The 27,973-nt window shown below is 38.7% G+C and overlaps 2 protein-coding genes across 2 annotated transcripts; both read right to left on the minus strand.

Annotated features, from left to right (window-relative positions):
• Positions 1-4,886: 4,886 nt before the first annotated feature.
• LOC306751790 (TNF receptor-associated factor 2-like) lies at positions 4,887-12,720 on the minus strand (the record flags this gene model as incomplete). Its single annotated transcript, XM_079235431.1, has 10 exons — positions 4,887-5,105; positions 5,975-6,123; positions 6,694-6,871; positions 7,581-8,150; positions 8,371-8,445; positions 9,056-9,130; positions 9,232-9,393; positions 9,844-9,942; positions 11,429-11,507; positions 12,533-12,720. The coding sequence occupies 10 exons, from the start codon at positions 12,718-12,720 to the stop codon at positions 4,887-4,889; spliced, it is 1,794 nt and encodes a 597-aa protein (XP_079091557.1).
• Positions 12,721-14,501: 1,781 nt separating this feature from the next.
• Positions 14,502-22,327, minus strand: LOC306751699 (GRAM domain-containing protein 2B-like). Its single transcript, XM_079235319.1, has 14 exons — positions 22,179-22,327; positions 21,746-21,871; positions 20,345-20,423; positions 20,170-20,239; positions 19,996-20,099; positions 19,802-19,897; positions 19,649-19,720; positions 18,765-18,842; positions 18,509-18,620; positions 18,041-18,157; positions 17,212-17,284; positions 17,005-17,109; positions 16,788-16,872; positions 14,502-15,366 (listed from the first exon to the last, which is right to left on the minus strand). The coding sequence occupies exons 1-14, from the start codon at positions 22,265-22,267 to the stop codon at positions 15,328-15,330; spliced, it is 1,245 nt and encodes a 414-aa protein (XP_079091445.1). The 5' UTR covers positions 22,268-22,327; the 3' UTR covers positions 14,502-15,327.
• Between the last annotated feature and the right edge of the window lie 5,646 nt (positions 22,328-27,973).

A 27,973-nucleotide genomic window follows, 5' to 3' on the forward strand; every position in this document is an offset into this window, starting at 1 on the left:
GACATCTTTAAATTGCTTGTTTTGTGTGTGTATATTTGTGTGTTTACATATTTATAGATTTAAATATTAAATCTTAAATATTATATGATTTGGTTATTAATTAATCCTTTACCACTAATTTGTATTTGACGATTCAAATAGTTTCTCGAGGGAGAACTTTTTGTTCTATTGCTATTTCACAACAGTCTGACGTTGGTTGAACAGTAAACAACAGTAAACAAAAAAGAAAAAAAGCCAAAAAGGTACTTAGCTTGTTGAGGCGGTCCGAGCCACCGGGAGCGGTGAACTCAGGTATCCGAGAGAACACCAGGTTTTATAAAAGTATGAGTGAATAAGATCTTTATTTCCTTATCTTTGTCTTGTTTTGTATTTAATTTTTTTAATCATAGACTTCCAGTAGTGGAATAATGCCCCTGTGAATGTTTATTAGTAATTATGTAATATATTATTGATAATATACATACATATTATTTATTGTCCCACGCAATACAGACAGTGGTCATATATATATATATATATATATATATATATATATATATATATATATATATATATATACACACACATATATATATATATACACACATATATATATACACACATATATATATATATATATATATATATATATATGCACATACAGTATATATACTGTCATTCATATGGACTTTACTGTGCACACATATTGTGTTCAGCACGTTGAGATGCATCTTATTGTTGTAGCAGGTTTAACTAATTTTGTCTATTTCCTGTATTGGTCAGTTTAATCTACAATACTTTGTTGTATTTTAAAAGATCATCATATGTTTTCTATATAAAGTCTGAAACTAGGAATTAAAGCTGTGAAATAACTAAAGTGGAGTAAAAAGAAGAATATTTAACTTACTTTCCAAACTGGTGATTTTCTTTTTTATTCTCTGAACCAAGTTGTATACGCACGTGTTGTCATATTTTATTATAAAGCAAATTGTATAACATTGAATTTGATCAAATGTTATAAATGATGATTCGTTCATTCTCATTCTTTCATTGTCAGAAGAACGAGGTCATGGGAAAACACAATCTGAGTGACTGTCCCCGTCTCCTCGTCCGCCCACATCCTCTAAAGGTGACCGCGATGTCGTCAGCTCACTTCCTCCAGACTCCTCTGCACTCTGACTCACCAGGACTCACGACAAAAGTATTTAAAGTTCTCTTTTAATCCAAAAGTTCTGCTCATGTTTGATACAACTTGTCCTGTTTTCGTGCATTTAAGCATTTAAGCAATTAGGACACAAATTAATCTTTATTTTTAAACCCACTCGGCTGTGAACAAAGCACAGCGTTGTTTCGAGGGCCGAACGGCCCACTTTGTTCTTTGTCTGAAGAAGTTCACTTCCAGTAATGGAAGGACTGCAATTGTCTGAGAATGCAAATTCGTCTAAATTACTCTGCACATAAAAGTACAATGTTCCCTGTTTTCCTGTTTTTTTCTTCTTCTTTACAATGAAACTGCATTCAGAGAAACAAGCCGTTCACTTGGCGCCCTCTAGAGGGCAAAGATGGGAAGTACCTAAGTACAACTTTGAGGTACTTGTGCTTTATTAAGAGGTAAAAGTATCCAATAACAGCAAAGGAAAAAAAATGAATACACATTTGTATGACAGAACTTTTTCCCCTTCTTTCCAAGCCCTTGATAATCATCTCAAATGTATCTCAGGAAATATACCTAAATGTACATTTAGTAAGTAGTTACAACAAGCTCCACCTCAAGCAGCTACGACAGTAAAAGACCGCGTTCACATCGATGCTTCAGTATTAACAATCTCATGATGTCACATTTAATAAATTCTTAGGGCATAACTTTTTGATATATATATATTTTTGGGGGGGGGACAGGATTTTGAATGTCAGAGTATTTAGATTGTTGTACTATACTGGTACTTTTACTTCTAAATCAAGCTTTCTACAGAGAAATTAATTTAAAATACTCAAAACAAGCTGAAACCAGCAAACTGTATTACATACTGCTGTCCTTTTTTAATTGCAACACATCAATATTATCAACATCAGATAGATATATATATATATATATATATTTATATATACATACTATCTGATTTCAAGGTACATAAATCACTCAATGAAATACCCTGTTTGCACAAACAATATACAATCCGATACAAAGTGCACAAATAAAGTTGGTTCAAGTCGACTGCATCATATTTACAGAACTGCTGTTTTGCATTTAGAAAAAAATAAATCTATTGAAGCTTACATTCAAAAACAAAACCTTGGGAGGGTTTGTAATCATGGGGCAGTATTAATTATCTTACAGAAGTGGTGACCCATGCATCATATTAAAATGGCACACACACACACACACACACACACACACACACACACACACACACACACGCACACACACGCAGCACAAATTGAAATATAAACATATTTGGCACCATATTTTAGCATAGAACATAAAATATAACTTGCAAACACAACATTGTTAGTACACAGAGGTAATATTTTGATTTTGGCACGATACAAGCGCTTAAAAAAATTCATGTTCATCCTACTTATCACATGCTCAGTCTTGACTGAAATCTTTTTTTCCTTTTAAAAAGGTGAGAATAGAAACCTCGCTGACAGCATGAATTCCTCAACATTAAAAACTCTGAAAACTACACGCGATGACAAGGAGAGCGGCATTTCCTTCCTTGAAAAGTTCTAAATTGTTTGCAGTTCTTCGGCGCCACAATGAGTGATGGGAACAAATAAGTCGAGTATGACTTCTGTAAACCCTTAAAGCCAAGGTGTCATCAAAATCTAACAGACATAATCATATATATATATATATATATGTATATATATATATATATATATATATATATATATATATATATATATATATATATATATATACATATATATATATATATATGTATGTGTATATTGCACTCTAGAAGGAATCATAAGTCCTTACTGCACAAAGGAGGGGTCGTCCTGGCCTGTTCAAACCATCTTGACAAACAAAAAGCTGGTATATAGATATAGAATTAATAAGGTATTCAGTAATACTATGTTTATTATAACATCTCGTGTATATTAACATTGATATATAGATTATTTCAACATTATGATATGAAAGATACATATTTATAAATTGCTATGAATATAGGCGGCCGCCGCTGTTGAACAGACGTCAGCGCCAGATATAACATAATAACTATTCTATTGGTTATTTTCCGTCCAAACAAATCACAAATAAACGCCTCCGCACGTGGAAACCCAGTGCGAAACTCCAAAGTGAATAATGGATTGAAGCCTCCCATGCACAGAGAGGTTTCAATGCAGGTCGAGACTGGTTTTCAAACAGGCCAGCGTGAACCTTCAAAACCTCAGCATGCATGCTAAGTGAGTGGAACAGCAATCTCTGGTGGACATATAGAAATATTACATGTTATAATGTGGATTTATGTGCAGTGAGAGCACATTAAAAACACCGAAGAGTTATCTGAGAGGGGGGGGGACTGCACTGAACATCAATCTGCAATAAATAAAGTCAATAAGGGCCCATTCGCCCACGACACTGTGTTACAATCTCCCGTTTTCACGTTGCATTTCAGCCGCCAGCACACATTTAACCTCTTGTATATTTGCACCAACATATATATTTAGATTCACATCAGGATTCTATCTTAAGAGCAGCAGAAACACACACTTGTATACTCGTATTGGACAGAAAACAAGGAACGGACAATTCCTTCATTTCGTGGAACCTGTGCTGACCTGGAGTCTGTGGTACTATGTGTTGGGATGTGAGCTAGTGAGCACATCCTGGGTGTGGGGGAAGAACTCCCAGCTATGTGACGCTTGTCAGAGTTTAACGCCTCAGGCTTGACCGGCAAGCTGCCCTGACTCCTTGGTAACTCCACTGTATCTTCCACAGATGTACCAAACCACCAATCAGAACCACCGAAACCCCCTAATATATAGGAACAAATACGCAACACTAACTTTACATGTTAAAGTAGCCTGGCTCCAAAGACGTGCAGGCAATGTCCACCATCACGGATGGCTAATTCACTAACAAGTTCAACCACAAAACGAGGAAGCTTTCGCAAAGCTCCGTCAGAAATAAGGAGCCATTTTATACTTAAAAAACGCCAGCGGCATGCCCACCCCTAAAAAAAAAAATGGAAAAAAAAATAAAGAAAAGGCAAAGAAATGCCTGTAATCTTATTCATAACATAACTCCACGTTTGTCTATGCAAATTCACTCGACACTGGAATTGAGAAGCTCACAATATCCACAATCTGCAAGAAAAAAAAAAGCTGCGATGAAGCCATGCTCTAACTCTATGATTAGTCATCAGAACGATCACGTCAACTATCTGTAATCTACAACCCTGTTATAGCGCACGCATGTCCCTTCAAATACGAGGCGTATTCACACTTTTTCACTCCTTTTCATCGACATCTCTGCTCCTACTCGACACTGCGCTGACCTCGCTGACCTCGCTGACCTCCCTGACCTCACTGCACTGGTGCTCCTGTCCTTCTTTAACTGAAACTGAAGTGACATTTGACCCACCGTGGGAGCGGTTGCAGTGACGTCAAAAGAAAGAAAGAAAGAAAAAAGGCTTTTTGCACCTCGAAATGTACAGCGATGGCGGGTGGTTCACCTGGATGTGACGATGCCAGCGCCGTCCGGACGGCGCAAGCTGCAGCCACGCGCGGCTGCAAGCATGTTTGTCTCTCTGAAGCTGAGAGGAGACATCGAGATGCCTGAACTGAGCCCTGAAGGGACCACGATTGAGCCAGAAATTAAGCTTTTAATGGTCAAAAGAGCTGCCTGGTTGCCAAACTGTAGCACCTGGAGGGGAATGTGGCGGGGTGGCGGTCTAGAGGCCGGTGAGGTCCACGATGGCCTTGATGAAGATGGTGTCGTCGCGGATGTACGAGTTCTTGGCGTCGAGCTTGGAGAGCGGGCAGAAGAGCGGGCAGCCGCTGGCGATGTTCATCTCGCTCACCGGCCGCTGGAAGGAGGAGGAAGTGACGTCGGGGCGAAAGGCGTCGATGATGTGCTCCCTGTTGCTCTGGTCCAGCAGCATCAGAGTCACCTGGAGCAGAGGAAAAGGCGTTATTCAAAGAGCGCTATTACTCGTTCAGACTTTTAAGGGATATTTATTAAGGCCGACTCCAGACAGACTTTCATTAAAAAAAAGCAATTTATTTTTCTATGATTTACCTCACCATCAAGATACAATCCTGTATGTGATATTAAAGGGCCGTCGTAGGCAAAAACCATGACATAAAATCATTCAGATGAAAATAAAATACAGATTTTATTTAATTTTCCTGTAAATTTACCACTTTAATCCAGGTTCTTTGCTCCTAAATTTATGACTTTAATCTCAGAAAGTCCCTTTACCCATTCCTCTGCAATTTATGACATACACCGTCGTATTTATATGTTTCTCCCGTCAAATAAATAAATAAAAATGACCCAATGTTTATCTGATTAGAAGAGCCACTTAATAAGATATGTGCATTCATCGCGCAAGAGTATATATTTTACGGAAATAATAAATATGTGGATGTTGTCGGCTCAACTAAAAAAGTGATTAGAATCAGTGATTAGATATTTTGGAGATTTTTTATTTTTTATTTTTTCTTCACAAGATAAATATTGTAAACAGGTAAAAAAAAAAAATGAAAACTTGAAAAGTATTGTTTTGGGTATAAGCTTTTAATTGCAAAAGAAAAATACATATTTAAGCAGGAGACCTATGTATCAAATAAAAATGTAAAATCTGAAGGTTATTGCAGTGCTGCACTTTTATCTTGTGGTGCTTCTGAGCTCCGTTCAGTTAACTTTCATCTTTAAAACAAACCGCATGAGACACAAACATGCAATTTCCATCATCTTTGTCTTCTGTGTGTCATGAATAAATGAGGACAAACAGCAATGTGACTGCAGGTCTTTTACCTTCTGGTTGAAAGGCCACTTGAGCAGAGCGTCGCTCAGCCCCCTCATCACCACAAAGAACAGGGACAAGTGGCTGCCGCGCCCGGTCCCGTCTCCGTTCAGGTAGATCCGCAGACACATCTTGTAGCCGTACTTACTGGTGTAGAAGGCTGGAGGGAGGGAAGAAGTCATTTGCAGATAACGAGGCTTCTGTGATACAGGGTCTAAATGTTTAAACGTCTAAACGCACTTCTTCCCAGAGGCTTTCGGGAGCAAGTGCTTTGCCAAACTAACGTTATTCTCCGTGGCCAATTTCAGGCTGGTTTTAGCTGCATTAAACCTGCATTAGACTGCTGAACCTCAAGCCTACCTGGAGCCTAGCATCAGCTATGCTGTCATATGCATTATAAATCCAGTTTATCCACTGTGCAACATAAACAACCAGTCTGTCCGAAGACATCATGTTTTAGTTTTAGTTGCTTTTAAAATGTTTTACTTATTTATCATACTTTTACTGTGTGATAACTTACGTATTAAACTTGTTTTGATCTTGTTCCTTTGCATTATCCACTCTGCTGCTGTCCCGGCCGTGGGACTAATAAAGGATTATCTTATCTTAACTAGTGCAGACTTCTGTTGGGCTCTGTGGACAGTTCTAAAATTGGGTAAACTAGCTGCAGGAGCCAGGTATAGCCTGTGTTATTATGACTTCCTCACTGTATCCATGGACATTACATTACCTGGTGAAAACATGGCAGGGGCTCGGCCTGCGATGGCATCCTGTCTCTTTTTGGCGAAATCGGAGATCCTCCAGACGAAGACGCCGTCAAAGGTTGTGGCGGACATTTCCCTCAGCCGGCCCTCCATCTCAGCGACCGTGAGGTCCTTCAGCCCCACCGTCCGCTCCAGCTGTCGCACCTGAGCAACCAACACACACTCTGCTTTCAACTGGATCACAAACGCTCCATTAAATACAGTCAATATCTGCAACATTGCCATGTGTTGTTTCCAGAATAAGTTGAGCTCCTTAGAAGAGCCAACACTTTACGTGTTTTAAGACAGTTTTTTGAGTAAAGGTTGTCCACAGATTTTCCACACAACACAAATACCTGTATGTATGTATGTAAGTGAATATCAAAGGATTGTGTTACTTCCATTATTAAACTTTTTCTATTATCCTATTTGGGGGATTATTGTGCGCTAAATTATGAAACTACAGTTCCCATAATGCTCTGGTGGATGTAAACAGGAAGTAATAATGTCACTATGGATTCAGTGAGTAATGCTGTGTTTTTAGCCCATTTTTTGTTTACATTTTGGCAAACTGGCCTCATTAAAAGTATGCCGAATTAGCTATGAGCAGTTCCTGTTTACAATGTACACATGGATGTACAGACAACCATCACTGGGCAACTTTGACACTGGAGAAAACTTAAAAATGTGACGTTTCTCAGGCAAGTTCTGCAGTGATAAGAAGCAAGGTTTTTTTCTAAGGTTCTGGCCATCAGAGATAATCACACATCCTCAAGAAGTGTAATTCACACATGGTCTAAAAATATGTGTGTCTGTGTGTTCAGATTTCTCCCAGGAGACGTGATTTCAACATCGGGGTCAGTTTTAGTCGTACCTTGTTGCTCAGAGCCTCGATCTTGTCCTGATCCAGTTTGTGCTGGCGGTTGCTGGCTTCCATGGTGGTGGCAAACCTCTCCACCTCCCTGTTCAGCACGCACACCACGTTCTCGAACGTGCCGGATTTAACCTCGAGCTCCGTGCACCTGCGACCCAGCTCCACCACTTTGGTCTTCTCGCTGTGGAGCTGGAGCTCCAGCGCCGCGCCCACCGAGCTGGGCAGCGGCGTGAAGGAGGTAGACACGGACAGAGTGGGAACCATGGTGGGCAGCGGAGGGAGGGGAGCTGAAGCGGTCGGACCAGGAGGGCCGGAGCTGGAGGATGAGGAGGAGGCGACGGCGGCTCCCTGCACGGGAGGCCCAGAGGAGGTGGTGCAAAGCTGGGAGACTCTGGCCTCGAGCTCCCTGAGGGCCTGCTGGAGCTCCACCAGTTTGTGTCCGGCGAGTTCCAGTCCCTGGGGCTGCAGGCCCTCCATGCTCACTTTCATGCCCATGATGTAGTGCAGCAGCAGGTTGAGGTGCTCGTAGGCAAAGGCGCGCTCGTGGTCATGAATCTTTTCCTTTTCCACCTACAGAAAAAGGGAGAAGGCAGAAGGTAAACGAAATAGAAACACGACATGTATGTGTGCAGTCGGATCGGTCTACAAGAGACTGCATGAAAGTTTTATAAACAAAAGCAATCTTTGTGATATTTTTAAATGATAAATCCCTCCCTTTCCAAATAATGTTCATACAGCCTGAATGTGTGTGCGACTATTACAAAGTATATTACAGAGTCAGGATACTTACAGACATATCACATCCCACGACGTGAAATCGACATGGAGTTCTGAATTTGCTGCAGAACTTAATATGGTCCACATACTGAAAAATAAACAATAAAAAAAACATTAAGTGTTATGTGTAAATTTAACAAAAGAGCCCAGAATTTCAATTAACAACATTCATAGCTGTTTAGAAGATAATTAAAGGTTTATTTAGGACTAGTCTAACCGTCTGGATGAGAAAATATTCCAGAAAATATTTTTTAAATAGTCATATTTAAAAAATGTGGGTCATGAAAAATAAGCATAAAAAAAAGAGAAATTAGGACAAAAAAAAAAAAAGGGAAAATGGAGTGAGAGGAGCAAACATGCAAATAAGTCTTTTGCCTCATCCAAACAAAGATAGTGACCAAAAGTAACTGAGTTTACTTTCTGTTATTTCATATTTTCATACAAAAATACCAACTTTATAGCAAGGACGTGTCACAAAAATCTTTTGTAATCTTCTGTAATTATTCTGCCTTAACCGAATATTCTCTCATCCAGACGTTAGAAACATCTTTCTCTCTGGAAAAACAAATCCGCCATGTGACCTGAATGTAGTGATCATGCACACGCATAATATACATGTGTGTGATAAGTCGCTCCACGGGACTGTGAACCGTTCTTTCTGCAACAAAATGTTTCCATCGTGTCTGCATGTTTTCTACCTTTTCTCTGGGTATTTTCTTCTTGGCACAGCCTTCACAGATCATCGGGTACTTGGGACAGATCTCATCGTGTGCCTGAAATAAAATAAAAAAAACATAAAACAAACAAACAACTCTGTTTCTTTTCAGGACGTATGAAGAGCAGCTGTGATGAGTTTAAATAAATCCTCCCTCACCTTGATGTTTTTGAAGTGAAATGGCTCCTTGCAGTACTTGCAGTTGAGCGTTCTCTCCGGACATTCTCGCTCGTTATGGCGCTCCTGTTCATTGAAGCGGATTCGTTCTTTGCAGGAGGGGCAGGGGATGATCATGAACTCACACTTCCCCTCGTGGAGCAGCTGGAGAAGACATTTCAAAATAAAATAAAAAGAAGTAGAGCTTTGAGTTGTTGTTGTGGTCTTTACAGTACAACTTCTGGAGCGCCTTCGCTGTTTGTAGAGTCAGAATCCGGTTTATTAACAATTATATGTATATATATATATATATATATATATATATATATATATATATATATATATATATACGTATATATATATATATATATATATATACGTATATATATATATATACGTATATATATATATATATATATATATATATATATATATATATATATATATATATATATATATATACATATATATATATATATATACATAAATATATAGATGAAAAAATTTACATACAAAAAATGCAAAATAAAGGAAAACTGAACGCTAAAAATCAAACATCAAACATGTAAAAAGACAAAAAGGGAAATCCTGAAAGAAGGTCAAAGGTCACCTCACCTCGTACTCTTTAATGCTGCCCTTCCATGTGCAATTTTCATTGATGCAAATAGCTGAAAGGTTTTCGACTTCCCGCCGCACCGCGTTGTCAGGAAAAGCCTGAGAAAACAAGAGACAACAGAAAGGAATTTCTCCAGCGGCCATGCTCCCTTTTATAGATTATTAATGTTCAGGCGAGTTTTGCTTCATCACAATGTGGAAGTCAACGTGTGTTTTTTAGGAGAGCAAAGAGCAAAACCTTTTGTCCTGCATGCCTGCCTCTCACAAATAAAGCACGAGGTCGCTTTTGTTTTCCTGCTTCTGGCCTGAAGAAGACTTCAAAGCCACAAAACAGGTCATTTATTCTGCAGTTTGCAGAGAAAAGAGAGAACGGAAAAATTATGTTTTTGATTCGTCGTCACTGTAATTTGGGTTTGGTCAGAAAGTTCAACAAAAAAAAAAGCATTGTAGAGTTTTGGATAAATAGTATTGCACATGTATCGATGCAACAATTAAGTGATGAATTAATAATTATAACCCTGCATTATAAATATAACAATCTGAAAGGGGTTCTGCAGAACAGATACTTTTTGTATTATAAGTATATTATGGTGCTAATAGTTATGTACTTTTACTTATTTTGAATGCAGGACGTTTTACTTGAAAAAGAGCATTTCTACAGTGTAGTATTACTATTTTTACACGAGTAAAAGATGCAAGAGACATTTCCCCTCGAAACAACTCTCATGGATTCATTTAAATAACCGCTTTAGGCCCAAAGAGGTCAAATTAATTAAAGAAAAGCAAAGATTAGAGAAAAGTCCTAAAAATTTAAGCAGATCTGCGGAGCAGAACTTCTTCTGCCTCTCGTTAATCATCTCATGACCTCTCAGAGCTGGAGATTAAGTAGCTCCAGCAGCTGCAACAGTAAAGTACTGTTCACACATTGAAGCGTCAGTCTAAACCGCCTAATAATGATGTTATTAGTATGTAGTAATAATGATATTATTAGTATATAGTAATAATAATAACATCTTAGTCTCAGAGGCCAGCAGTTGGTACTTTTACTTTTACTCTGTGGCTGTTCTTGACTACAAGAAAAAGATCATCTTTTCACAGCATGTCTTCTTCTTTATACATCAAAATGAAACTGAAACTGGTTTAAACTGGTCAAAATGAAACTGAAACTGGTTTAAACTGGTCAAAATGAAACTGAAACTGATGAAGTCTTCATTTAAACTGCTGTATTTAGACTCTGAAGACATTTGTTACGAATAGTTAGTGTCCTAATTATATCAACACATCTTGCAAATGCATGAATGAATGTTGTCTGACTATTTATTTCCTTGTTTGACTTTTTGAACGGTGCTATTAATAAAATTACAAGTATTATATTCTCATGCATATCTTCTTATGATTTGAGTTTTGGAGTGTTGGTCACTATTTTATCGACCAAACGGTTCTATATTTAATATAATAGTAATGATTCAAATACTAGTTTAGCTGCCGTGGTACACATGATGTGCATAAATCATATCAAGAAATTTACTTCAATTCGAGAAAAAATACTTTCTCCTTAAGTGGACAAAAATGTATTTATACTCACACATCCTTGTTTCAAAATCGATGTTGGGTCCTCAAAAATATCCTCTTTAATGCAGGCGCTGCATTTCTGAGGTCCATTACTGCAATAAAACAACATTATACGGACTTACTGCAAATCCAAAATATGCAAACAGAAGACACTACTTTTATAGGACTTTACTACAAGTTAGTACAAGTACACGTTGGTACAAGTACACTTTTTGTTGCTTTATACTTCTACTTCACTGCGATTCAGAGGCAAATATAATAGTTTTTACTCACTACATTAATTAGTTATTCAGATTCACTTTATAAATACAAAAACATAAATTATCTAATAAATATTTTTTATAGATTAAGATACCCAGCAGTATACAAAGTAGCTAAAAATAGCCCCTTGTTTACTAGCTGCAGCATTAAAGGGATGAACACATGCAGGCACCAATATTTATAATCAAATAATATCATATATACTGTATCATTCTCAAACAGACCATTCTGCATAAAGAGTACTTTTACTTTTGGTATTTAGAGTATATATTGATGCTAAAGGTTTTCAGTACCACCGCTGCAGATTCCCCCCAAAATACGTTATTATATTAAAATGTACTTTTCATACTTTCTGCTTATTTTGATGATAATACTTGATGATGTACTTTGAATGCATGACCTTTACCTGCAACAGTATTTTACACGTAGTATTGATACTTTTCACTCAAGTAAAAGATCTGAGTACTTCTTCCACAGCTTCATCATACTCCCAAAATACCACAATATAATAAATATCATTCTGAAATGGGTCATTCTGTATTACTTTTGGTAATTTCAGCATATCTTTCTGTACTCGTACTCAAATAAATGTGTAAATGCACAACTTTTTCTTGCATCACTGTGATATTACTACTTTCACTTCCTCCACCACTACAGATACCGCCTAAAAAACACAATATAATAGATATCATTCTGAAATGGGTCATTCTGCATAACGAGCACCTCACTTCTGGTACTTTTTACTAAAGTAAATTTGTGAACGCGTGACTTTATCCTTGCAGCGCGGCAGCAAATACCACTTCTCCTCCCTCCGGCGCTGCAGCACACACACGGCCACACAGTTTTACCTCCTCACCTCACAGTCCTGTTGAAGCAGTAGGAACAGAAGCGATGGCCACACTGCGCCTGGAACGGCCGTCTGAGGATGTTGTGGCAGCAGTTGCACAGGTGCTTGTCTTCCAGCTTGTTGCCCAGGATCTTCTTGGGGAAGCCGGGCTTGTTGCTCTCCATGGACGAGGGAGGGGACGGCTCCTGCGTGGCCATGGTGTCTGTTCACACGTCACACCTGGAGGTGAGAAGGTGGGGGGGACTTCATTTGGATGCAACAGTTAAGAGAGAATATGCTTTTCCTGTTTTTAGCACTGACAGCCTTGAAAAACGTGAGTGTGAAACCTGATCCAACATGGTCCATGCCTCCCCCCTCCTTCCCCCCCCCCCCCATCACATGCCAGCTGGAAGGCCCACACCCTTTGTTTACATTTCGAGTATGCATCCCTGGCTCGTTCTTGTGCTTGACTCGGACCCACAACAGACGCCGCTGTATCCCTTTCCGGTGGAAACGAACGCTCTGCTCAGCCTACCCAGTAACGACGCTGACAAATCGCGCATCCATTGTCTCTCCTCCGCTTCCTTTCCGCCTTCCTTGTCGGCTGTTGCTAAGCTATCAGCATCCTTTTAGTCAGAAGTGGTACCCAGCGCGCAGCCACGCCCCTTTCAAATCTGAAGCTTTGCAGCCTGAAAGACACCATTAACCGACTGGAAGGAGAACAAGAAAAGAAAGAAGAAGCTTTGTCGCAAACGTTGCAATCACTAGAGTTTGCACTTACCAGCGGGTTTTTTTTTTTTTAGTCTAAACTGTCATCGCGTGCAGAGGCGCAGGAATCACCTTTCCTGGTCGCAGGCAGTCGCGCGCGCAGCGTGTCGATATCGCATGTGGTTTCGCAGCCGACTGGAGGGGTTTTCTTCAACGTTAGCCACATAATATAGACGTGCTCCCCCGAAAGCGATGGCTGTTATTGTCCAATATCGCCATTGCACTTTCAGACTGGCTGTTACGTCATACGGTGGGCCGTCCGCGGGGTTGATAGGCAGACGAGAGGTGGAGGCGCGCGTGCCATTGGTTCAGACCCCCACGAGTGGGCGGGTTCGCTTTGTTGGGAAATAAACATCCAGATAACCCTTTTTTTTAAATAAATGCATGTTTCTGCTTTTTGCATCCGTTTAAAGAAACTCGCATTCTTCATCGTTTGCCTGCAGCCCTTTGTAAAGCATGTGCTGACATTTATTAATATACATTTGTGTGTGAGATGTGCCACACACATTTGTGTGTGGGATGTGTGTGTATACATACAAACATACATACATTATATATATATATATATATATATATATATATATATATATATATATATATATATAGAGAGAGAGAGAGAGAGAGAGAGAGAGAGAGAGAGAGAGAGAGAGATTGATAATGTTCAGACAAAGTATAATCAAATAAATTATAATAATACATACTGTTGTTTTATCATAGATGAAGCTACCCTGTAGCATATCAAGCAGCTATATGTGTATGTATATATAATATATAATTACATTCTGTATTCTTCTGAAATGGGCCATTCTGCATAATGAGTACTTTTACTTTTGTGCTATAAATGTATTTTGCTGATAATACTTTGGTACTTTTACTGTGGTTTTGGTACATTCATTTAAAATGCACAGAATAAAAATACTGTTTATATTTTATTGTTTTTTCTACTAAACAGTCTGATAATAAGATAGCATCAACTCTGCAACATTAAACATATGGAGAAAAAAAAATATAAATATGTAGCACTGACAGGGTGAGTACATTTTTTGATAGCAAGTATTTTTACACTGTAGTATTGCTGCTTTTGCTTCAGGAAACTGCAATGCCAATTGGCAGAAGGACTTGTGATTAGATTACTTTAGACTTATTTGCATGCGTTTATGATCTGTGTGTTCAGACCTGCTGATAAATAAATATGTTCCCATAAAAAAAAATACAAATTCAGACCAACAGAAACTGTATCCAAGACCTTTATTTCAAGACTACGATACAAACGGTAGTTAAAGGCACAGTCTGAGATCTAGATGTAAACAAACCACCACAGTTTAAAGCACAGGCGCTTTCTCTTCTATCGCTCCTAAAATAACCGACAGGTCTTTTGATCCACAAACATCTTTCTATAGTTTCTGTGGAAAAAGTACGGGACAATTTTTAAAAACTACTATCAGCTGAGAAGCTCTGAAATGAAATATTACATTAAAAACCATGCACATGGTTAAAAAACATTTACAACAAGAACAACTATGAAACATTTCACTGAGCAAACCTCTATTCACATAAGCAGTTAATTTTCTATCTTCTGATACAACACACTGTAACAATAAGTTGTCTTTTCATGTCATTAAAAGATTTTGACATCAATATCGGAGTAATTTTTACACATGACATAAATATAATGTAATTTGACCTTTTAAGAAATGTTTGGAAAACATTGAAATATGACCTTTGGAACTTAGAAAAAAAATCCCACTATTGAAAAATACAAAGTAAAAGCGCCCAGATAAATACAGCATATAGGCCTAAATGTTCACTTCACCAACACACTGCCTCAGTTTACCTTCCTGCACAACATTTTATTCTGAAAAAGTTATAAAATAGTCCTGAGTGGAACGAGGAAAGAAGCTATTATTGCACAATTTAAGTTAAAGTTCAATCTGTTTTGAAAAAGCTTTCTGTGTCAGCTGTCCGGCAACAAACCTGATCCCTGCTGATCTTCAGTGATAAACCAACATCTCTAATGAAACAGAAAAGCTGCTGTCCAGACGGACACAAGTCTTTTTTTAAGTCTCCTCAAGTAGTTTCCGAAGGCTTCTTTGAATCTAGGATTTAGAAACAAGAAGGACATATGAAAACATGCTCGGCTAAAACATTATTAAACTCATATTACTACTGCAGGTACCTCCACAGACATGTTCAAAAGAAGGTTAAACATTTTGAAAAATGTACTCATTTGCTTTCTTGCTTAGTTACATGAGAAGATCAATACCTCTCATATATCGCTCCGTTAAAAACAAAGCTGCAGCCAGCACATGGTTAGCTTAGCTTAGCACAAAGACTGGAAACAGGGGGAAACAGCTAGCCTGGCGGTGACTGCCTACTTGCAAATGAACATGTTATATCTTGTTTGTTTAACTATTAAATGTGACCTGGGACAATGTGACACCCCGCTGGGAGTAGTCTGGGTGCTAAACCTAAAAGTTAAACCATACTATAGCATATTAATGGTTACATGAATGGCTTTTCCCGCAAATTACATGTTTGAAAGCTGCACACACAAAGCAGCGACCCACACGACATAGAGGCAAGACATTGAGTGAAATCTTTTTTTCTTTTTGATGTCACTCATATGTTTGTCTTTGTGGGGTCGTGTGAACACAACTCTGTTTAAACAGATGCAGGCTCTGTAGCGTCCAGATAACAAGCTCATGGATCAATAACTCCTCCCTTCATCCTCCCCTCGCTTTGGATCTTTGAACAGAGCCAGCCTAGCTGTTTCCCCTTGGTTACAGTCTTTATGCTAAGCTAAGCATCTCCGTGATGAAGACACGGCCTTCTAAATAAGCAAAATGTCTAACTATTTCTTAACTGCAACAAAAAAAAAAATCTGTAATTTATTTTATTGAATTCATCACTTCACAATGCCTCCATACACTTTTAATTCGGTTGACAGCTGCCCAGAGGTCACAGCCGTCTTGGCTCATCAGTGCGAAAGCTTTTTAATGTGTGCAAATCAATTCTGAACATTTTGATTTATGATATGAAAGACATGAAAGGAATACGTAACCCACAAAATGATAATTTGTTCATCAATTACTCATCCAATGTTGCCTGGACTTCGTGAAGAAAACTTTGTTTTTAATGGGAGAATAAAAACAAATTATTGATGGAATGAAAATGGTAAAAAAAAAAAAAAGGAAATGGGTTTGCGTTTAACGACTTAATCAAAACATTTCCAAACTCTCTGCTGCGGTTTAATAAGTCTCACTTATCCAGTCGCATTTTCAAAACTACACAAACATGCATCTTCGCTGAAACCTCACCATTTAAAACACTTTGGACTCATTCGCCTGCACAAGCGTTTTTTTTAATAATTACCCAAAATAACACGTGGTGAGTTATTGAAAAACAAATATTTTATTTTATTCTCAAATTCTTTTGTGGGTGAGGTATTTCTTTACGCTACTCAGGGACTTTTCCGTGACCAATGTTTGCTGTGTGAGAGCATGAAAACTGGACAAACCTTTTCTAGCTTGAACAAGTTGGAAGACAGTTCTCCATAAATCTCAGCATTCACTTCTTCCTGAGGCCGGTGGCTCACCGCGTGTCTGCAACGACCAACACATGCACTAAAATCATGAACCGACTATTGTGGGATGTCGCAAACAAAAAAAAAAAACAGCACGAGTGCATTTGTTCATCGTTTGGTGAAACGGTGACGTGGTGAATCCGGCTCTTACTCGTTACGGATGTGTTGCCCCACGGACACCAAGGAGTTCAAGCGGTGCTCGAGAGCCACGATCTTGAAAGCCATGTAACAGGAGGACAAGACGAGAACACTCACTCTGTGAAGAGACACGCAAACACAGTCAGACAGTTGCTGACACGCCCAAAAGAACGATTGTCTTGTCAGAGTCTCGTATTCGGCCTCGTGGAAGGTTACTCACAAAAACAAATAGAGGAGCAGGATGAATTGTAAGGACATGGGCTGTGAGGGCTTGTCTGTGAGCTTTGTTGACGCTACGGGGGGAAAAAATGAAATATATGTCATGCATGAGAGGTAATGATTGAAACAACGACCCTGGCTGTGTCTGATTGTAACATAATCCACCTACCAGCACCTCTACATGTAATTAATTAACACATTGTGATATAACTTCACTTAAAACCACAACTTTTATTTTTTAACATTTCGTTTTTTGTGTGAATTAACCCTTAAATGCACGAGTGTTTATCAAAACACAATGCTGAATGAGCTACACACTGAAACCATACTGCATGTAATCTTTTCATACCATATTTTTATCCATTTATCAACTACAATTATTTGCTTTCATGCTCTTGCGTTTGTGCGATACATGTGAAGTTTAGCCTAGCTTAGCATAAAGACTGGAAACGGGGGGGAAACAGCTAGCCTGGCTCTGTCTTTAGGAAACAAAATCCACCCATCAGCAACTCTAAATCTCACGTTATCTGGTTTGTGACGGTGAAATGACACCTGATATACCTTTGGACAGATTCAGGCTAGCTGCTTCCTCCTGTTTTCAGTCTTTATGCTAAGCTAAGCTAACCAGTGGCTGACTGTAGCTTATTTTTTACTGTACAGACGCTCAGCAGGAACGCAAATAAGAGTATATGCCAAACTATTAAGGTACATGTACATCAATTACTTGGTTTATATCTGATATTTCCAATATGCATTTCTTCTAGGATCACTGAAATCCAAAAGTGGGAACCAAGTTTGTTTTAACTCAAAGATAACCAGTATCAAAGTACCGTTCTTCAGGGCAGCTCCGTGTTTTTGGCTCGGAGTCTGTAGATGAACGTCTGCATGGACTGAAACCTCGGCGCTCTTCACTGCACTTAGAAATGTGTCCGGGAGGCCGGCGAAGTCTGCTCAAACAAAAAGGAAAGAACTTGTGACTCTGACTGCCTAAGTAAATAGTATTAATAGACTCACCAAACGTCTTTACAGATCAACAAGGGCTTTATGTTCTCTTGCAAGATGAAAAAAAAAGAAGATGTTATTTGTTATGCGATAGGATCATCTCTGTTTTCATGCCAACTGTCTTTGATATAACACAAATAAAAGCCTCCATGGCTCAAATTTTTCTTGCCTTCCCTTGAGCTATGTGCAAACTAAATACTGTCTGAGCCACTGTGACACCTGGCACCCTAAGCACATTTGCAGAGAGGGGAAAAAGGGATAAAGTACACAGAGGGATGAGGATGGAGCACACACACCGGTTATTTTGTCATAATCCGGAGTTTGCGAGCCGGAGCTGCTGCTCTCCATCATCTCCTGACGTCTTTGTTGCACAACTCCATCGAGGTTGGAGAAGTCGGCAGAAAGGTCCTGCAGTGCGCATACAGGAAACACACAATATACAATGGGTACCACATGCAGAGAAGGTATTGTATAACATGAGGACAAGGTATTTCTGTAGATTAAAATCACAATGGAAAATACACAACAATGACGACAATACTCCTGACTGACCAAAGGAAGCGACGATGGGCATTTCACCCTGAAGCTGTTTTCACAGGAGGAAATAATGGGGCTACTAGTCTTATCCACCTGGAAGGACATGAAGAACAAAATATATTTTTTTAAAGCAGTAATACAAGTTTTTTTTTGCCACTTTGCAGCAGCAGAACAAGCAGCCAGCAGACATATTTATAGCCAACATTATGTTTTATTTGGAGTTGTGATTCTGGCCGATGAATATAAGTCTAATATCGTCTCTCTTGTAGCTCTGCTTTTGGTCTCCTCCACCTCCTGAAGGAAATAGCTGGCTCTTTAGCTGCTAATCGCCTCACTGTGTTTTTCTTAAAGTTTATTTTTCTTTTCTTTCCTCAAGTTATATGTGCCTATGGATAAAGCCAGGCTAGCTGCTTCCCCCTGTTTCCAGTCTTTACGCAAAGCTAAGCTAGCCAGCTGCTGGCAGTAGCTTTATTCATATGTAGCATAAAAACATTAGAGTTGTATCAATCTTCTTATCTTAAACGCATGAAAACACATAAACTTATTTCCACAAATGTCAAAATATTCCTTAAATTTTAGCGAGTTATTGTTTTTATTTGTGTTTAGACTGTAAAATATCATAAAATAGTGCAAAAGAGCCCATCACAATTTCCTAGAGGCCACGACGCTAACGTTTTCAAACTGCATTTTCAGGCAGCCGACAGTCCAAAATACAAAAATATTAAATTTACTGTCATATGAAACAGAGAAATTTGGGACGCTGGAACATGTAAATGTTTCATATTTGAGCTTGAACGATTAAATCAACCATCGAAATAGGCACAATAATAAAGGATAAGATAATAATATATAAAATAGAAACCATTGAATTCTATTGCGACGAATAGGACGTTACTTACCCCCAAATGAATGCAGATGGAATTCAGGAGTTTGTAGGTGGTGTTTCGCGAGAGGAAGGAAACAAACACATGCTGGGAAAAAAAACATAATTTCTTTTAATCAGAATCACCTCCATGTTGATGTCAGAAAAACTGCGTCAACCATCTTCTCACCTGATCACTTATTGTTTCGATCACAAGGGCGTTTGGCACCAACAGTGCAGTTTTTGTTTTTTTGATGAACGTCACAGACACCACTGGGATAGAAATCTGTAAAAAGACGAAGAAGAAGAAAAAAAGAGACGCTGTCATGATGTCCCAGATAGTTCACCCATGGAAGATGAACTTTATCACAGTCAGTGTCGTACCTTGGTGTCCCTGCCAAAGACTTTGGAGTGGAAACAGATCCAGTTATCGGAGAGGAACATCTTGCCCTGATATAAAATGTCTCTCTGCAGGGCACAAGTGTAGCCTGTCGACACAAACGGAGCTTAGTATCATGTCTTTGCTTCTCACGTGCGAGAAGAGAATCTGAAACTTACTTTGTTTGAGGATCTCCTCTCTTCTGATCTCCTTGAATAACTTGTGATACTGGGCGTTTGTCTTTGATAACTGAAAACAAAACCAGATATTTTATTTTGTCATCAAACTGCAACAACAACAAAAAAAGTGTAATATGTGATAAGAGTTTGCCGATTAGATTGGACGCGTCCGTACGTGACTGTACTGGGATTTCTTCCTCTCGAACTTTATTTCCCCGTCACTCGGACTCAGCGGCGGAGCGAGCGGCTTCAATCTGACGAATGAAAGATAAAGTAAGATTAAGTGTTTGCGTTCAGGAATGCATCGTATAGCAACAAAAAAAAATGTAAATGTCCTTCATCTGACTTTGCATGGTCTCAGCGGTGGTTACATAAGAGCTGCTTACACAGCAACAGTCAAATCTGAAAACAGCACTTTGTTCATGCTGGTATGCAACAGTCAGGTGGAACTAGAGAGCTGCTTTCACAACAGTGAAATCAATCCAGTTTAAGCTACGATAAGATTATGTTGTCAAGGAAATGTATTTTATATTCTATAGATTTCTTTAGCGGGTTGCTAAATTAGTATTTTAAACCTTTGAGCTATCAGTGAAAATAGATAGCTTCTTTTTTTTACCATAATGACGCCATGTTTATGTAAACAACACAGTTGATAACAATCCAAAGACAAGATTTAGTAAGAATCAAGGAATCTAAACTAAGTCCAGTTGTTTTAGCGCAACACAATATTTAGATTGTGTTGATTTAAAGGGCACAGCTTTTCATTTTGTTGGTGTTGAGGCACAATTACATGTGCAATTTAAAGTCAAAAGTCAGCTTTATTGTCGATTCTTCAACATGTGCAAACAAACTGAAGAGTTGAACAAAACGTTTCTCTTCTGTCCAACATATAAAGTAAATACAGATAATAATAATAAAGTGCAAATCGAAACATTTTTTTTAAAGAACATTGAGACAACATAAATATTAAGAAAAACAATCAGTCTGTATTATAGCAGCATTCATTCCACTTGTAGTTGCACATTGAGAAACTAATATGTAACTTGTGTTGTACGTGTGCTCTCAATGAGACAACCTGTTTAAATGCATAGAAACTACCAATTATTTTCTTGATTAACTGCTAGAAAAAAAGTTTAAAAAAAAGACCAAAGGGGCATCTACAAATATCTTATCTTCTCACTCAAATAGTCCACAAAAAATGAATAATGTTGCTTTAAAAAATGACTCAAAACAACATTGTATTAATAGATATATTAAGCTAAACATCCACATATCTGGAACAAGGTGAAAGCTGCAGAGACCCTCAGCTCCTCTCAATCCAGATTGAATACTTTTCTGTTTGCTGTTGCCTTTAATTGAACCAGATTCAATTGCATCTCACTACGGTATTTTATTTCTTAAACTGCACTGTAACTTTTATTCAACTTTTATTTTGCTTTTTGACTGTTTTAATGTTTTGATGCTTTTATGTGAAGCACTTGGAATCGCCTTGTTGTTGAAATGTGCTTTACAAATAAACGTGCCTTGCCTAAAGTTGTTATAATAGGTTTAAGCGACGATCAATAACCTTCCTCACCTCATGCCAGCTGGTTTCCTCTTGCTCTCCGGCGGGTCCGCCTCGGGGTCCACACTCAGCTGGAGGTCTCCAGGTGACCCTGCGCGCCTCCTGGGTCTCCTCTCCCCTGCATGGTCCACCTCAGACCTGCACACGTCACACAGGACACCTCGTCTCATTGCCTGTGCATCGTCTTCCCTGTTCAGTATGCGGGATACCTGCAGGCGTTGCATAAAGCAGCCATAATTCCTAACGCCAAAACTTTAGTCTCCTCGATGCAAAATGAACTCCATGCCACGTATACGCGCCGCGTGCTTCAGTTAAAACGCGTTGTACTTTAATTCGAAAAAGAAAAAGAAAGTAAACAAGCAGGATGTGAATGCAAATAAAGCAAACAATGCATGAGGCCTGGAAGGCATCCCGGGCCCTTCCTCTCCATCTTACCCGGACTTACCGATTCCCTCGGGAGTCCCTGTTGAAAAGTTGCTCCGGTGCGGAGAGCGGGGTCAGAGGTCTGTCCGCCGGCTCGGTCATCAGCACCATGGTCACTTCATATCCTCATCCATCGGATCCAACACACAAGCTTCCAGGAAGCCTTGGCACGGAAAGTTTTTTTTTTTTTTTTTGGGAAGCTCGACTTGGTCGACCGAGAAGCCCGGTAGAGGAGGAGCCGGGAAAGAGAGGAGGAGGAGGGAGCAGCGGGGAGCAACATGAGGGAAGAGGAGGGAAGAAGCCTGTGTGGATCGTGCATAAACATGGCAAAGAAACAGGATTCCCCTATTATAAAGTAGATTAATAAAACGCTGCTCAGCGTTGGACTTTTTGCGTAAAAAGAAGTGCCACCAACTTCTGAGCAGCTGGTTCCAAACTGTCTTCTTGTCCTGACTTTTCAAACTACATTAAAGTTATATCAGAGTGTAATAGAGAGAGATTTCCAGCAGGGGGCAGCAGAGACCAGGTGAGCGCTTTCAGGTTTTACCCCTCGTGACTACCACAGTAAACAAATACAATTTAAAGGCTGGAATGAAAGTACTGCACTTTAGTACTATTTAGAGGTATTGTACTTTATTCATTTTCTTCTACTTTATAGTTTTACTCTACTACATTTCAGATGGAAATAGTATATATATATATATATATATATATATATATATATATATATATATATATATATATATATATATATTAAATGAATCGTTACTTTACAGCTTCAGATTGCAAAATATAATCAACTCGATAAATGATTATATCGTATACTACGCAGCAGTATGTAAAGTAATTAAAATAAGCACATTAATACATCAATAATTAGAATTCGATAATATATTATATATTTTTTTGGAATTATATATTCTCTAAAATGAGCACTTTTAAGTATATTTCGATTTTTTTATTTGAATACAGGACTATACAGTATTATTTTATTGCTACTTTTACTCAAGTAAAGAATAATGATTGTACTTTACTCCATTTCCATCCTTCTTTCTACAGCTGAGAGGGAAGTATTGTACCTTTTACTCCACGATATTTATTCGATAGCAATAGCTACCGAAAGTTTCAAAAGTTTTTACATAAAACTACAGGATAAGATCATAAAATAAAAAATACGTAGTTAAAGATTAACGTTTCTAGTTTCCAGTCTTTTGTTGCTCGTGAGGTTTTACACAAAAGCAGTGTCTGGTTTGGGCTCATTAAAAGTGTTAACTCTTTATTGCACAAATAGTTTTTTGAGCAACATCTACAGCATATGTTGAGCGTGAAGCTACATTATTTTTTATACCCAAAATAATGGTAGTTTGATTGTACAATAGGCCAAATGTCTAAAACATGTACACTTCTATTGTTATTCAGATGTCGTGAAACGTCATATGCTACATGTATCTTGTCTGTACTTCCTGTCTTTGACCTCCAGGTGTTGTTGTTGCAGCATTTCATGAAAACATCAGTTATTTTGGAGGAAAAGACTTCATTAAAGTGGCACAGCCAGCGATGCAAGCTAGCAGGTAGTTAGCTAGCAGCTAGTTAGCCTGCCATTAATCATGGCTGACAAGGAACACAAGGGGTCAAAGGTCAGAATGCTGACAGCAGACTCTGTTATAAACTGCCTGCGCTGGGAGAAATGGAGAGTTTGTTTACCGGCTCACATCTACAAAGAAATGTGAGCGGAGTTGATGTAAAGTGACATAAAAAAAATATATTTTAGTAGTTACAAAACAGTCATTACTGTTTGAATAAAATATGAACATCCAGCTGATCATAATGAACGTCACGGTAAAAATTTTAGTAAAAGTACCACGTATCAAAAGTTAAGACACATATATTATTGTATAATACATTTTAATGTATCAACTACTTAACATAGAATTGGTCATTTTAATACGTATAGGAACAATAGTTTTTTTGTTATTTCCAAAATATTTCCTGGAAAGATATATTTAATTTGGTGCTAATTATATACAATGATTTAATTATAAATAAAGTGTCAAATGTGTACAATTGAAATAAAGGAATTTTAATTTATTCTACTGTAAATACTTTTGTCAATAAAAATAAAAATAATAACTTGGGTTTAAATTAAGCTTTTATTTCAATGAATATTACAAATTTTCCAATATTTAGTACCAAATTACACAGTTCTTTACAATAACTTTTGAAGGGAACTATTAGCAAATGGCATGCGTACATAATAAAGATGCTGCCAAACATGTAAATCTGTAAAAACAATATTGGTGTCAAGTGGAGTAAAACATGGAATATATTCGTAAAACATACTGGAAATACTGGAGACAAGCTACTGTTTCCCCCTGCTTCCAGTCTTTATGCTAAGCTAAGCTAACCCACTCATGACTGTATTGCTTCACATTCAGCGTACAGACATGAAAGTCTGCAAGAAAGCAAATATTTCCCAAACTATCCCTCTAAAGGCTGTTTTAACACGAAAAGGAGGATGATTATTAGATTAAATGTGAAAGATGAGACTCTTTCTGCTGCCGTTGCCTTCTGACAAAACATATCGTCCTTTTCAGAGCCTGTCAGATATTCCAGCACAGAAAGACAGAGAACAAGGCCGGCACAGAGAAAAGCAGGGTGCTGCTTCTGCTGCTGTGTGGAGGGAGAGTGCACAGAAAAAAAAAAGAGAAAAATTGGTACTCGTGACGGGGGAAGATTGAAGTCCTGTTAAGTGCTCTGCTTGAAAGCATGTCTGGCCTCATTAGCTGTCAGTTGTAACAATACTGAACTGGCAGTGAAGACAGGTTGGAGTCTAGTGGTCATAAATCACTCCTCGACAGCCGCCTGACAAGCTGGGAACCAGTACACAGGCACGGGCACCCTCTCAGCCTGTCAAGACACCGCATAGGCACACTGTAATCTGACGAAAATCATCGCCCTGAAATTACATAGAGCCTGGAGAAAGGAACGGAAAAAAAGGGGTGTTTTGTCAGAAGGAAATTGCTTCTATTTCACATGTATGTGCACTCGTATGTAACCCCTGCATGGCTGTGTCCATTAGCTAAATGAGCGGTGGCTGCAGTGGCTTCTGTAGGGAGGAGGAGGAGGAGAGGAAGGGGGAGGGAGAGGGGGGGGGGGAGTAAAGAGCAAGGCCAGCAGGTCATTAATCACGGCCCCTGACATGCAGAGCAGGAGGCCAAGGCTCCCCTATGCATACAGCTGCTGGGCCACACTCAATGCAATGTGTTGACCCTCGTTGCCTCCCTCCCCACACACACACACACACACTCTCACACACACACACACACACACACACACACACACACACACACACACTCCCAGCGCCTGTGGCTCTCATCTGTCCAACTCCCTCTCCGTTTCTGTCACTCATTTGTGCTGTCAGACACCACCTCCTCTTGACCAACCGCAGCGCAGGTTATTTATTTTTTTACTTTTCACTTGAGTCAGTGAATGCAACATTTTTTTTGTTTAATTTATTTTTAGCCTCGCTATAACGTGATGGCTCCACCACTCTGGTCCAGGTTATACCTCAAAATACGATCTGACGGGTAGGCGGGGGAACCTGGTGCAGACGTTCACGTTCCCCAGAAGATTAATCCTCTCGGTGATCCCCTGACATTTCCTCCAGCTCCACCATGAGGTTGACATTTGTTTGTCAAAGTGAAACGTCTCAACGATTTATTGGATGGATTGCCATGAAATTTGCTAGAGATATTCGTGCCACCCTCAGCAGTACGACGGCGTATTGACGCCGCTGTAGGTAAAAAAAAAATGCTCAGGATTTAAGAGATTAAAGTCGATAATTTACAAGAAAAAATACGTGGATATTCAGTAAAGAAGTAAATGAACAAAACAAAAACTTTCATATTTTTTTATAGATTTGTGAGATTAAATTCCATCAAACCACTGTTAAACGTTGCGTTAACATGAACCACCAAGTGCAACATATACTGATTAGTATTTCTGTTCAGAAAGAACATACAATATAATGTGTATATGTACCTTTCAGGACCTTCGCCCCGCTCAAAAAAACATAAGAAAGCTATTAGCGCCTTACTCGGTTCAGTAATCTTACTTAATATACATATTAATATTACATCGTATGAAATTAAATGAATTTTAGTGTTTCATCTCGAGCCACAATATTAATCCTGTAGTAGCTGTATTTATGTTTGTTTCACACACTCCCCATTTATGTGTACACAATCTGCCAAATAATTATAATTGTAGTTTGGTTATGCAGCTGTAAATCTGTTATTGAAAGAAAGAAAAAATAGATTTCTCCCAAAGTGTACTGTATCCAACAATAAGATGCAATAAAAAAAGAACACTTTAATTTGTGCAATACTTTGGTTTCTGAACAAAAACCTGCAAAAGTAACGACATTCCCATCAACCTAAGCTGTTTAATTGTGTTTCATTAGCAAATGTTAGCATGACAACAACATTATTCCGGCTGAACATCAGCATGTTAGCGCTGCCGTTGTTAGCATTTAGCTCAAAGCAGCTAGCCTCTGCGAGTAGATCATTTTCATGCAGTATCTTTAGTCGATACTCATTCATGCAGCTAATACCTAGACCTGACTCATCATCTGGCCGTCTCCCTTCACGTACATCAGTCACACACCTCAGAGGGACCGAGCACAGCCAATAAAGAAACTGGGAACCAAAGGCCCTGCTCAAAGGGAGGGGAGGGGGTAGACTAGAGGTTACTTATTCACTATTCCCACCCACGTTTCCACAGTTCATCCCTCACAAAAAAACTCCGCTTCCCTAATCTCTTGGTTGCCACAGCTTTTTTTTTAACTTATATTTACCTATATATATATATATTTAAAAAGACACTGGGTATTGTAGTTAGAGGTGAGGGCCGGGTCGGTTGGTCCGAGTGAGTCCCGGGTGCAGCTTGACAGCTCCAGTGATTAATGATGACAGACTGTGGAGCTGCTCCTTCATCACATGACAGGCCTTTAACCTCTCAATCAGCCTAAACCCGTGCACAGAAAAAGGAGGAAAAAAAGCCAAAAGAAATGATGGGAGGAATCTCAGAGACAGTGAAATGGTTTCTAAACATTAAAATCATTAAGTCACAAATTGCAAACATATGCGCTGATACTTTGTCTGTATTGTGTGTGTGAGATACGGATAGCAGACGTCTGCCGCCCAGAAATAAACTCCTCTGCTTTCATTTTGTCTTCTCTCCAGCTTTATCACTTCATCCATCATCCGACGATGAGGCCTCTTTTTTTTCAAGTGGTCCAAAAATAAAGAGGACACAGATGTCAGCCAATGCTACACTGATGTTTCTAAAAACAAAACAAAAAAATAAAACACCATGAAGCCATAACTTACATCCAGCCACAGACGGAGAGGAACAACACATTTAGACTGAGCTGCTCACATGTGTACTTTACTTCATTGTATGCTACTTTGTATTTATAGTGTTCTTTTTTCCATGTATTTGATAGTTGTGTAAGTTTACAGATTCAACAGATAATAGTAAATATTATAATAATTTTCTTTGGTTTAGCCACAAGTACCGAGAGTACATAAACCAGCTGCAACATTCAAGTTATGAACGATCAATAACGATAATCAAATAGGGTAATGTGCATTATTTTGAAATACTGCATGAACAGTTTACTTCATACCACTGTTTAAGTATACTCTTATTGATACTTTTGTACTTTTACTTCATATTTTTTATGAATGACTTGTACTTGTCACCGAGTATTTCTACACTGTTATATTGTATTTTACTGAAGTAAAATACCTGACT

The sequence above is a fragment of the Taurulus bubalis genome (genome assembly GCF_910589615.1).
Source record: "Taurulus bubalis genome assembly, chromosome: 19".
Classification (NCBI taxonomy): domain Eukaryota; kingdom Metazoa; phylum Chordata; class Actinopteri; order Perciformes; family Cottidae; genus Taurulus; species Taurulus bubalis.

Bases quoted from the DNA above. Each gene is read 5' to 3' on its own strand.
- LOC306751699 (XM_079235319.1), bottom strand. From the start codon at position 22,267: ATGGTGCTGATGACCGAGCCGGCGGACAGACCTCTGACCCCGCTCTCC. The intron at 19,721-19,801 runs GTGAGAAGATGG...TTTTTTTCCCAG, and splicing joins TCGAAACAATAAGTGATCAG to CATGTGTTTGTTTCCTTCCT. The intron at 18,843-19,648 runs GTAAGTAACGTC...ATGTCCTTCCAG, and splicing joins CCATCTGCATTCATTTGGGG to GTGGATAAGACTAGTAGCCC.